Source organism: Poecilia reticulata, linkage group LG10, assembly GCF_000633615.1.
Source record: "Poecilia reticulata strain Guanapo linkage group LG10, Guppy_female_1.0+MT, whole genome shotgun sequence".
NCBI classification, from domain to species: Eukaryota; Metazoa; Chordata; class Actinopteri; order Cyprinodontiformes; family Poeciliidae; genus Poecilia; species Poecilia reticulata.
In genome coordinates, this window is record NC_024340.1 from 15,214,137 (window position 1) to 15,226,754 (window position 12,618).

The 12,618-nt window shown below is 41.1% G+C and overlaps 1 protein-coding gene across 6 annotated transcripts in view; it reads left to right on the forward strand.

Moving 5' to 3' along the window:
* The window catches only part of mcf2a (MCF.2 cell line derived transforming sequence a), a 22,957-nt gene continuing 10,339 nt past the window's right edge, over positions 1–12,618 (forward strand). The window contains exons 1-16 of one of the 6 annotated variants that reach the window (XM_008420734.2): positions 1–514; positions 5,965–6,033; positions 6,120–6,234; positions 6,575–6,665; positions 8,066–8,185; positions 8,525–8,641; positions 8,783–8,932; positions 9,019–9,134; positions 9,212–9,338; positions 9,646–9,765; positions 10,401–10,592; positions 10,678–10,869; positions 10,950–11,121; positions 11,762–11,838; positions 12,266–12,351; positions 12,499–12,565. In XM_008420734.2, the coding sequence (XP_008418956.1) occupies positions 403–514; positions 5,965–6,033; positions 6,120–6,234; positions 6,575–6,665; positions 8,066–8,185; positions 8,525–8,641; positions 8,783–8,932; positions 9,019–9,134; positions 9,212–9,338; positions 9,646–9,765; positions 10,401–10,592; positions 10,678–10,869; positions 10,950–11,121; positions 11,762–11,838; positions 12,266–12,351; positions 12,499–12,565 (1,923 nt within the window). In that variant the 5' untranslated portion in view covers positions 1–402. Of the gene's footprint in view, positions 515–5,964; positions 6,034–6,119; positions 6,235–6,574; positions 6,666–6,756; positions 7,351–8,065; positions 8,235–8,524; positions 8,642–8,782; positions 8,933–9,018; positions 9,135–9,211; positions 9,339–9,645; positions 9,766–10,400; positions 10,593–10,677; positions 10,870–10,949; positions 11,122–11,761; positions 11,839–12,265; positions 12,352–12,498; positions 12,566–12,618 lie in introns of those variants that run through there. The other 5 variants (XR_534684.2, XM_008420731.2, XM_008420732.2 and 2 more) reach the window with 5 other exon arrangements.

The window sequence follows — 12,618 nt, forward strand, 5'->3', positions numbered from 1 at the left end:
TGACGCACTAATGCTCCGGGAGGGGAGGGGAAGAGAGCGGACAGGCAGCCGTGGCCAGATGGAGCTCTGTTTGTTTTGAAGCAGCTAACTGCTGCTGAGAGCAGGACACACTGTCGACTGGTGTGTATCAACCAGAGGAGAACAAGACATCATCACACCCAGTCGGGGCTGCGACCCGTCAACGAGCTGCTGCTGCTGCTGTGTGTGTTTGTGATGTAGTCGTGTGTTTCGGCGTGGAGGCTGCAGCTTCAAGGTCGACGACCTTTCAGGGAACGTCATGGATCTCTCGTTGTAGCACGTAAAGGTGTCGGTAAAACTTGTGTTATGGAAGGCCGGACCAGCAAGAAGACGATGTGATGGAAGCGGTTGTCCCAGCCTGATTCTGTGACGGAAGCGGAGGGAATGGGCCCAGCCTCGCTGCAGGAGGAGAGGGACCTGGCCAAAGAGTCTGCGGAGATGGAGTGCTACCGCTGCCTCCTGCAGGCCGGCTCCCAGCTGGAGAGCACCCTGCAGCGTAAGTTATTGATGCTGACCGACCTTAGGAATTATATCGGGCTTCTCAGCGCAGTCCTTTATGAATCCCGTCCTCTTCTTCACAATTTACCGAAAAGAGACGCGCTGCAACACATCTCCGCTTACTTTAACCCCAAGTTCCAACAGACGGTAACTGGAGATGTGCAGCTTCACTATTATTGATGTTCTAGTTCCTGTAGCTTTGCTTCAGCAGTGGAGCAGCGCAGGGATTATGTGAGCTATTTTCAGCCACCCCAGATGGATGCATTTTCAATCTATGGGAAGGATTTGTAGCCGGAATCAACATATTGTATAGATCACTGTTAGAGATTAATACGGCCCGTAGTTTTCATCAAATATTCATAAAAGTACGTATGGCCAAGTTGATGTTTATTGTTGGGGCACAAGGCCGTTGAGATTTACATCGGAAAATGAAGGGTAGACTGGAAAAGTGCAGGTTAGCTGTTTCACTTTTTGACATTTGCTGCTTGTTGAATCTGGCCTGGATTTGACAGCTGAAAGAGAAAATGCCTTTCTGAGAGTAATACTCTAACACTTCTCACTCACTATTCACCCTAATCTTCTTACAGAGTGTGTGTAGAACTGTCTCACATTTTGCACACTTTGATGTCACAGATCATCACACAAATTTGGACTATCAAAGGTAAATAGAGTGAATACATGATACAGTCTCTTTACTCTGACAAAATAAGCTGTCCAAACCAGAATCTGCCTTAGAATTAACCTCCTTGCGAAATCAATTAATTGTTTTTTTATTAATTAATTTATTTATTTTTTATTGGCAACAATCTCAATCAAGGATAATTGTCTTGCTGATTAACCTAAGTGAGCATTTTACTGAAGGATTATTTTTGTTGAGAGGATAATTTAAGATTAAATTGGTTAAAGCAAGTCTTCCTGGTTAAAAAGCAACAAATTATGTCAAAGCATCACATTAACGTCACTGTTTGGTTGTTCATGTTATCTCCTGGTTCAACAATCATGTTAGTTTTCACTGAACATTTTCCAAACAGTCTTGACGATCACAAAGATATTTTTTCTTGAGACGAGGTTTTGTTTAATTTTTAGTTAGCAGTGGTTTCCACCTTGAAACTTTTCCCACTGTTTCCATTTTTGCTCTATATATATGTCTTATTGTTACATCATTAATGTTGATGTTGCTGCAAGCCTCCTTTGCCTTAAATGTTTTAAACATTTTTCTAGGTTCTTTGTGGCTTCATGGATGAGTCGTCAACACGTTCTTCTGTTAGTTTTAGTCAGCTGGACATTTCTTGTAAGGTTCATGTTCCATGTTTTCTCCATTTGTGGATAATGACTCTGACTGTGGTTTGCTGGAAATTATAAAACACAAGAGTAAAATTCATTTCAGGAAAATCAATGCATTTTTCTATTTACAGTTGATGGGACAGACTGCTTGTAATAATGCAGGCATTGCTCTAAGAACAACTTAAATGACACTAGAGACAAAATCCTGCAGGAATTATTTTATTGCAGTGCTCTCAAACTCCAGTCCTGCAACTTTTTGATGTCTCTTCTTGAGCACACCTGGCTCATAGCTCAGTTAGACCTCTGTAGATGCTAGTGAGCAGTTTTACCATTTAATTCAAGCATGTAGGAGAGGGGCCACGTCTAAAAGTTGAAGTTTGAGAACCACTGTTTTATTGGATGCAGGACCATAAAAGAGAACATTTAAAGCATCGTCTCCACTTCACAGTGCTGTTCTGTACAGTTTCTTCTTCTGGCTTTTCTGATCTAAAACCAACCCAGCTTTCATGTATCCCAGTGGATGTTTTTTTTTTTTTCCTCCACTCTGGTTTCTACCAGAATCCTGCCACCAACCAATCTAATCCCTTAAGCATTTAAAGCTTCATTTAGCAAAAAACCTCATGACCTAAAAGCAGTATGAGGCTCGGCCTCAGCGTTTTATGAAAGTGTTTGTGTGACATCATGCTTCTTAGCCTGCCATGGATTAAGAGGTTCTGCTTTTTTTTTTTTGGTGTGTGTGAAATCAGAGCGGATGCAGCATTTCTGGGTTTGTGCTCTCTACATTCAACCAGACCCTCTTCACTGCACTGGATCTTCTTTTTCAATGTTTGGAAACAGGAGCACACAGAATGAAAATGTTGGCTCTCTTTTACTTTCTTCACTGATGAAAATTAAATTATTTTATTTTTTTTTATGTATGTTATGGATAAAAAGTGGAGTTATATAATGTAGAGTGCTTGTTACAGGTGCAGCATGTGATGAAGTAAATGTAGATGGTTATCGTTGTTTGGACAACAGAGATAAGCTTCCTGCCCTCAGCTTTGTAAGCACACTGAAGGTTTTGGTCTGAAGTAAATCACTGTTTCCATCCACACTGGAAAACTTTTCTTTTTTTCTATCCATGTAAGAACAGAAGAGCAAGCAGAGCTTTGGGCAGTGTGTCCTACAGCGTGCTGCGTGTCGGCTGAAGAGGTCATGTTCAAACATTTCCAATGTGAAAAAAAGCACACCCATGTTTGTTTTTAATAAAATGGAAAGGATTTGATATTCTTAAAAAATTTTAATACACCAAGTCATGCATACAATACAGTTTAGAAAATCTGAATATCCCAAAAAAGTTCAATACTTTTAATCACTCATTTCAGAAAGTGAAAGTTGTAAATTATAAAGAGTTATATAGTGAAATATTGCAAGCCTTTCTTTCAAGTAATTGTGATTATTACATGTTACAGAAGAGCTGGACCATAAATCAATAACAATGTAGATCACGATACACACGTTATCAATAGATAATACACCTGATAGAATAGTCAACAATTTCACTGAACTGCACAGCATTCTGGGTGATGTAGGCACATGAAGGACTTCAGCCGCTAAACCTGTAATGGCTAGCAAAGAAGGTTTGCAGCATCAATTAATTCACTTCCTGTTTGGTTACCTGGCAACAACCTGTTAACCTGGTGTAGCAGCAGTTTAGGGTTTTGCCACCATAACTGCTTAGAAATGAAGAACAATGAGATGGAAAGCTGTGGATAAAACAGGAACGGTCACACCACCAGTTTATTATTATGTCAGATATTTAAAATAAAACTCAAATAAATAATTATCGATATGAAATGATATGAAATGATATGAAATGCTATGAAATGCTATGAAATGCTATAGTATGCTTTTCAGCCATATTGTCCAGCCCTAGCTTATGGATTATTACTCTACTTACTGGTGGTTAGCATCAGAGTTTTGGCAGCTTCTCTCATCTGAACTGGTCATGCTTTATTTTATTTGGGGTTGTCTGAGTAAAGGGGAAAAAATAGAGCTATGCAGCAGAAATCACATCCCAGATTTCTATTATTAAGGAAAGTAAACAATGCATATTCTTTTTCCCTTTTTTACTAATATGCACTACTTGCACTCATGTAAAGCACTTTGAATTGCCTTGCTGCTGAAAATGTGTTTTATAAATAAAATTACCTTACTTATGAATACTTTAAAAGGCATTCTGTATAGGTAGGTTCCTGTGGTAGTAGCATGCAGCATCGCTGAAGTAGCACGAAGCAATCAATCATTAAAGGAGCTGCTAGTATTTCAGGGTCAAGAGCGAGTGTGGTGTTTCCATAAAATTGCAAAGTTTATAAACAGCACTGCGGTTTGCTGCATAGGGCATCCTTCATTTGATGGATACAGGAGCTCTGCACTTTAATTAGGCTGACTTCCCTCTTGAGGTCAGGAAAATGTGCTTACAAAGTTTCTACTTATCCGTTCCAGTTTATGCAAAAACTTAACCCTGCACTTCCTGAGGTGTTAGATATTGTCCTGCAGCGTAGATTGAATTAATAATAATCTTTAACATCGCTTTATGTCCGTTTAAAATCTTTCCCCATTCTGCTGTTGTCTTCCAGGACTGGATATTAATGATCACACGGCTATTCAAGTGTGACAGTAACTTTATCCTGAATGTGTGTGTCTGCACAGCATCCAGTTCTGCTGCTTTGGTCTGACTTGGCTCAACTTCTCTCTGTTACTGACACACATGAAATATTCAGCAGCTACTGGTGGAGCTTATTACTTGCACAGGATTACTGCAGTCGCCTCATGGAAAATAACACCTAGTTTGCTCCTATAATCGCTCTCCAGCCTTCCCCTCCTCTTTTTTCATCTATTTCTGCTCCTCTGCACTGATTAATTTTTTATGAGGAAATGATGACATTTGAGAGAATCATTGCACTCTGATCTGCTGCAGCTGAAGGCAACATGTTGTAAGACTCAAATAAACCAATACATCCACACTGTGTAATGCTGTCTCTGCTGCATTTCTCTTTACTTTGAGGATCAACCGGGATCTGCATTAGACGTTTGCTAACAGTGACATGACAATATTGTGCATCTGCTCTTTATCAGACTGAGCACTGCAGACAATAGTCTGGTATAAACTACAATGACTATCTCTCCACTACTGAGAGGAACATTAACTGAGTTAAGATGGCCATCTAAATGCTGCTTTATCCTAGAATAAGTTGCTGTAGAATGAATAAATTCTCTTAATGCAGGCAGGTAGCGGAGATCTTAAATGTCTACACAACCCTGGTAATTGTGATGTAAAGAAATTGACTACATGTTCAATAATTTATCAACTTTTTCTGCCTTCAAAGTGATATACATCCTGCATAATTAAACTGAGAAACACATTTATGGAGATCAAGTAAAAAATATATGAGGTTGGATAAATGTGCAGACCTTTAATGTAAGATCCTGAGAAATCAGTCCTTGATTCAGTTTTAGCATTCAGCAGTCAGATGTGCTGCTAGGATTTTTGTTGCATAATTTGCCCCTTTGAAGTCGTAGTTTAGAGGAACTCTTAAAAGTAAATAAAAATATCTTGCAGTTCCAAGTGCACATGACTTCATGAGAAAAATTAGACTGATTTAAACATCACATCCTGTTTAAACAAAGTATTTATCTTATACTTTCAGTGGGGAAGTTTCAGTCGGCAGCATTGGTGTTTTTGAGATCTGAATTAGAATAAGTTTTATTCACCGAGTTCAACCTTGACTGACTGGCAAAATGTCAAAAAGACAAAAGGCAATTTCCATTTCATCACTGGAACTGTGAAGTTTAAAAGATGGGAACTGAAGCATCGACAAGGTGATCCCCAGAGAGCTGTCGTCTGGAAACTACTGGCTCTGGAGAACAGACAGAAAATGAGTCAAAGAGGAGCCAAAAACATTTACTGTGAGAAATCTTTCAGGAGCAATCATTTAAAAACACTTTGAAAAATGACTCGGGTTTAATGGAAATAAAGTATAAAAGAAATTGTGTTGGTTTAAAACTTTTTCATTTAATTAAATACTGATTGGCTTGAGGAACACTTAAATTAATTCATAAATATTCCCACTTAGTATCATTGTGGTGCATCTCAAGTTTCCTCCTACTTGTGTCATGCTGTAGAGGTGACTGTCCCTTTGAGCCTGAAGGAAGTGGGAGGATATATAGAGAAACAAGTTGCATATCTGTCAGGTAAGTTCTTCTTCATGATTCAGTTACCTGTGCCACATGTTGTATGCATTATAAGAAATGATGCTTATGCTTCTGTTTTTCTGCAGGAGGGCGCGGGGAAGACTCAAGCGTCATCATCACCCTCCCAGAATGCTCAGCGTTCAGTGACATTCCAGAGGAAGCTTTAGCCAAAGTCTTTACCTACCTCACCCTCATCCCTCGGTGCGTCCTCCATCGTTTAGCTGCTCTTCCTCGCTGACTCTCTCCCTCTTTCTGCACTGCACCAAATCCTTGTATTCTGAGCACAGCAGGCGCCGCTGATCTGTAGCTCAGAGCCAAATGTCCTACTGATGCCCTTTTTGTCATAACCTCATCTCTCCGGAGATTAGGGAAGACTGTAAGGTCAGAGGCTTATTATCCTCTCCAAAGACTGTAATCCATTTAGATGAAGAACACGTAATTACATGAAATAGTATTATTTGAATTCATGTGTTTGTTTCTATTATAAGCCATAAATGTAATAACTGAAACTAATAACAAGGATGCATATTTTTGTTTGTAGAACAAGACAACCAGGAGTTAAATTTATCATCATCTTAGACCGAAGACTGGATACATGGGCCTCTATCAAAACCGCTCTGGCCAGGATAGCAGTAAGTTCCCTCTTTCTTTCACTCTTTCTCTTCATTTTTGTTTGTTTCTTTCACTCTTTCGATTCTTTCTTTCCTTCTCATCTTCTTTCACGCTGGGTCTTTCTCTCGTTGTCTGCTTTAACAGGTTCAATATTGGATATAAATTCACTGTGCAGTTGTGTATTACTTTTTAAAAATGAACAAAATGTGAGTCTGGAAAAGGTTTGAATTGAAACCGAACCCTGTATTGAGGAGTTGCTGTCCATGGTCCTGACGCAGATCTTTGTTAGGTCAAGTTGTCCTCCTCTCATTTATGCGTATTAATGTTAAACTTGCTTGATTTGGGTGAAGCATTGTTTTCATGGGGATCCTATTCGTGCCGTCTGTTCGGAGAGTCCCCTCTGCGTATCGCTGCAAACGCATGAATAAGCAAAAACTGTGCGATGACGCGGGGAGAAAGGATGAGGAGGAAGCCGGGCGGGCGGAGGAAATGTTGCAGAGATGCGCTGCCGCCCTCCATCGCAGAGGCGCAGGGCGGCAGCAGAGCTCCGGCTGTTGCCAGGCGGTCGGGGGAAGGAGCCGCACATCTTACCTTGGCACCGATTTCCAGCGGTCAGCCGGGAAATTATATTGACTAGAGATGGCTTCCGACACCATGACTGATTGCTTTTTTCACCGAGGGATGCCAAAGGTCCGGAGGAGCCCGGTAACCAGCGCCTTCTGTATTCTGGTTCTTGGTGTGAAGAGTTCGGGGTTAAGTTTTTAGACGGGCAGGGTGTATGCGGCAGCGGCGCAGACTGTAGCACTGCGGTGCAGCGGGAGCTTCTGCTTAGTCATGCAGCCGGCTGTCTGCACATCCTGCACAAAACCGATGATAGATTACATTTTTATCTCCACATAAGGACATAAAAATGCGTCGGGCTAAAGGAATCTAAGAAGTTGCAAGTTGCTAAAACGAAGATAAAGCATTGCGTAATGGCCGCACGGTCAAATGTTGCTGCATGAGTTGACTTAAAAAAAAAACCTTGAATTTACTTTGGGCTCACTTGATTTACTATAGGTTCAGTGCGGTAGGCGGATGCTGCTGTCTTCATTAGACCTCATTGTGTCTGAATGCCGTCTCGGGGTCAAGCAATGACCTCAACCAACCTAAGGTTGAAATGGTGTTTTAAAAAAAAGGTGGGAACTGAACTTTAAATCCAGATCAAATGCAACTGCTAAAGCAACAAAGTCTCATACATTGCAGTATAAAAAGTAAAAACAAAAGTGCATAATGGAGTACAGTGCATCTGAGGAAGTCGATGAAAATATCAGGAGTGATGCCTTCATGAAAGGAACAATGAGTTTGGTTATTGGTAACATGATGTCCACCAAAGGCAAAACTGTGTGATTATCTTCGGTTCTTCTTTCCTCTCATCAAGGCCTCCTTTCCTGGGAACCTCCACCTGGTCTTGGTGCTCCGACCCACCAGCTTCTTCCACCGTACTGTAACAGATATTGGTTTCCGCTTCAGCCAGGATGACTTCATGCTCAAGATGCCAGTAAGGCAGCTACTCTTCAGTTACCAAATTTGTCTCACTTCATGACAAGGTACACCTCATTATTGTTACAAACCGGAGCTCCATAAGTCAAATGTTTCCTGGTAAACTCATTTCAGTTTCAACATTTGTTTTTATCACGCTATACCATGCTGTCTTGGGATCTTTCCCAGATTTTTGGTAGTTCAAAGTGAAAAAATGTTTCATATTATGCATCACATTGGATAAACAGGACATAAATCTAATTTTTGACCAGAACAATGTTTTTGAACGATTGAAGACTTAAAAAGTCGTGTGAAAGCAGGTCTTTTTGTGAGCTCTCAGGTTTGTCTTAATGTTTAGGTGGTGATGCTGAGTTCTGTCACAGACCTGCTGCGCTACATTGATGAAAACCAGCTGACATCAGAGTTTGGAGGCACTTTGGACTACTGTCACAGTGACTGGATTGTTTTACGGACGGTAAAAGGATTCACTAACAAGCTGGAGGCCAACATTAAATTATAACAATTAACAGTTTTATTAAGTCATCACAGGAATTTTCGTCTAAAAATGTCTCAGAGAATTTAACATACTTTTCTGTTTGCTTTTCACTATTGAAAGGCCATTGAAAGTTTTGCCGTGACGGTGAAAGACATCGCTCAGATGCTGCAGGGCTTTGGCACCGAGCTGGCAGAGGCAGAGCTGCCGGACGAGGGGAAAGCCATCGAGCAGCTCCTGGAGACACACACAGAAAAGTACAAAAAGCTCAAGGTAAGGCTGCGTGCAAGGTGCATTTACTCACATTACCAAATCTGATCTCGACCTGCATTTTTTTATGCACATTTTTTCTCTGGAAGGACGCAATAAGGTCAGTTTCAAAGGAGGGTCGCCATCTTCTGTCCAACTTGGAAACAACTGGGAACGATGATGATTCCCAGTGGGATGTGAAGCTGGACTGGGAGACAGTACAGAGGTAAATGGTGTCTTTAATGTTGCCTGCATCCATATAATATGTTTATTCACTACACCTCTGCTACAATGGACTGACAGTTCCTCTTTTAGGCTTCTTGCACAGCTCAGAGACATGGAGTCGGCCTTTGACGGCTTCTTTGAGAAGCATCATCTGAAACTACATCAGTACCTTCAGCTGCTCAGATACGAGCAAAGCTTTCAGGAGGTGATGTTGTTACGTCATTTTCACTGTTAGAGCGCTGGAGGGAAATCTGTGTGCTATTCTTAAGGCTGTCATTTGATAAAAATAAGCAAAAAACGAATTCTGTGAAGTATGCAAAACAATAAAAAGGGAAATTATATCTTAAGTTGCCTTTTATTGTAAGCTGACACTTTAGGTCTTTGCAAATCAGTCATTTCTAAAGTTTTAAACAGGCAGGAGTAACAGACGTGCTTTAAGATAGGTGTTAAAACAAACCAGGGTTAATGCCTAATGTTTAATGTTTGCATGTCTGATGTATCTGTTTGTTTAGATGGAAATGTGTCTTGAACATCTCATGCATCAGGAGAGAGAATTGTCCGTAAATGTGAACACTCTGGCTCAAACAGAGCAGCTTCTGAAAAGACTCGACGACATGGAAACTAATGCACAGGTCAGTATTTCTCAGTGTTAAAGTCTGATCTCCAGTTTCTCACTCCACATGTTTAATGTGTTTTTTCACCAAATAAGTATAGATTATTTTGATTTTATATCTTAATATTTCATATCATCAAGTTTTGCATTTTTACTTCACTTGATGTTATGTAGTTTTAGGATTAAKTTAAGAACATGTGTTATTAAATTTATTTCCTTATTTGGCCTGTAAGGTTTGGTGAAGCTGCATTTCCTGGTGGATTTTCAGTCGTTTCATAATCTTCACTTGGTGAAACGTCCAAAGCTTAGAATATTATTTTATATTTCAGACTTTTCCACACTTTTACACTTTCCCTGTCTGCTGTGCTCTTTAGTCGTCATGATCTCCAGATCATGATGCTGCCGTCACAGATGGCGTAATTTGATGTTCAGTTTAACTTCCTACCATGGCGATTTGCTTTGTGTAGGCCACAAAGTTGGTATTTGATTGGACCGCATGTTACTTTGGAGTTTCAGAGAAAAGAAGGTCGAATGCAAACACACGCCACACTCTTCAGATTTCTATATGAAAAAAAACCCTTCTTGCGCCACTTTCATTTGGTCTATGAAATAAAATCTGGATAAAATATGTCTTTTTCCTTTTGCCTCTACCAGGAAGTGATGTCTCGAGCCCAGATCATCATCCTCCACGGACACCAGCTGTCAGCGGGTCACCACTACGCCATGGGGCTCATCATGCAGCGCTGCAATGAGCTCCGCCACCACTGTGACACACTCTCTGCTGCGCTGAAGTCCAAGCACTCTTTTCTGTTGCAAACACACCAACTGCTGCTTTGTCTTGGGCAGGTATTAAAAAAATACACCTTTTACTTTTTAAACGCATGAAGACTTGGCAGAAATCGCAAAGCATCTTTCTGCTCTCTGCCTCCAGGCCCAGACTTGGTGTGACGATGGGGCGTATTTGTTAGCAAACCAACTAGTAGACAAGTCCCAGTCCAAGGAGGGCGCCCAGATGTCTCTGAGGGAAATTGAGAAGTTCCTGGAGGGGGCGCCGTCTATGCTGAGCTCAGGTCATGATATTCTGGCTATTGAATACGAGGCTGTCATCACGCCTCAGCTACAGGTTAGCGATAAGTCATCATCCAAAAAGCCTAATCACCATTTTCTCCGCTTCATCTTTGGTTTCTTTTGTCTCCTTGTCAGACTCAGATTGGGAATGTTTTTGAAAAGCATGCAGCGGTACAGCAGATGATCCAGAACCGACAAGCTTCTTTGAGGAAGCTGGCTGACAGACATGTGCGGCCGATCCAGCTGGTGGCCCCCAGACCCGAGAACCAACCTCGCGCCAAGTCACCGCTCTTCTCCCCTAAACACGGTATAAGACCATGTTTTATTAGAAAACACACAGACACATAATATAGAACTGATCCTCACTGGCAGGTAACCAGACCGGCATGCGACTCTTGTAACCTCCTCAATGTTTTTGTAGATTCGACGTAGTGTCCAATCCACCTCCTATCACAGCGACAGCAGTTTTTCTCCCATGGTTAGATTATCACTTCACAGGTTCTCTCCACGGTCTGCCTGAATGGCCTGGGGGGGTTTTGCACCACCAGCCCTACAAGTGAGCTAGAAAAAGGACAGATGTTATCATCAGTCAGTCCAGAGGGAAACAAGTGACCGCTCAATAGCTTCCATGTAACCTTTCATTGTTTATGAGCTTAAATAACTTTTTGTCTCATCCTGTTCCTCTAGAGAGGCTGAACAAAGCAAGCATACAGTAGAGCCAAAAGTTAGCAATTACCTTTTACTGCAAGAACATCTTTAGATATTTTCATTTTTGGGGAAGATACACTGTTGATCTGTTTCTTTTTTACCAGCTCAGGAATCCATTTGAGTCTGCTGCATTCACACTTATTGTCTTATGTGCTGGAGTTTTAAATAGGTTCTCTTCTCAGTTGGACTCCTATTAACACCATTATTAAGCTAATGACTTGTCATTGTGGGTTTTACAGGTGATGGCTTGAAGTTCACGTTTGACATTTCACTTCCTGGCAAGAAATCATCCCGGAAAAGTCCAAATCCCAGAAAAGTGAGAAAACTTTGTTCCTTCATTTTTACTCCTGCTTAGAACGACTAAATTGTATATTAACTGTCGGTTTAATCTAATGATTAGTCATTGTGATGTTTTCCTTAAAAGGATAGTTCAGGAGTTGTGAGGTGAGTTTTTGTTAAAGGGTATTAGCAGTTAATATCAGGAGGTAAGATCTCCGGGCATTTTTTTTATGTTAAATTCAGATTAAATCCAGACCCAGAGGCTGAAGCCAACAGATAGTCCAACAGGGGCTTTGGCTTAAAGTGGACTTTTACTGCATTAAAACAACTGAATCTAAATTTATGCTAAAAAAGATTCCACTGCAAGAATGATGTTGACTGCCTGTAACGTTTGAACCTCACTCCAGCCATCCCTTTAATATCAGACAGTAAATTCAGTGCTGACCTTTCTCCGGCCTTTTCAGATCGAGGTGATTCATGACTACCAGGAGAGTCGGAGCTGCGTCTCGTACAGTCTGGATGGAGACGACAGCCCGGATTTCTTAAAGCGGTAAGAAGGAGAAATCCGTCCATCCATCCGTCTGTCTTTCTGTCCTCAGCACTGCTTTTGATGTTTAGTCTATGATTCTCTTTGCTTTGTGCTAACGATGCCCTCTGGCTGCCTTTCTCTGTCTTCCTGCGTTTGTTTGTGTCTCAGACATGTAATGAGGGAACTGATAGAGACTGAGAGGATCTATGTGGAGGAGCTGCTGTCAGTGCTGCTGGTAGGAATCAGTTCAAAGAGGCTCACGGTTGGATTTTACCTCATGATATTTGT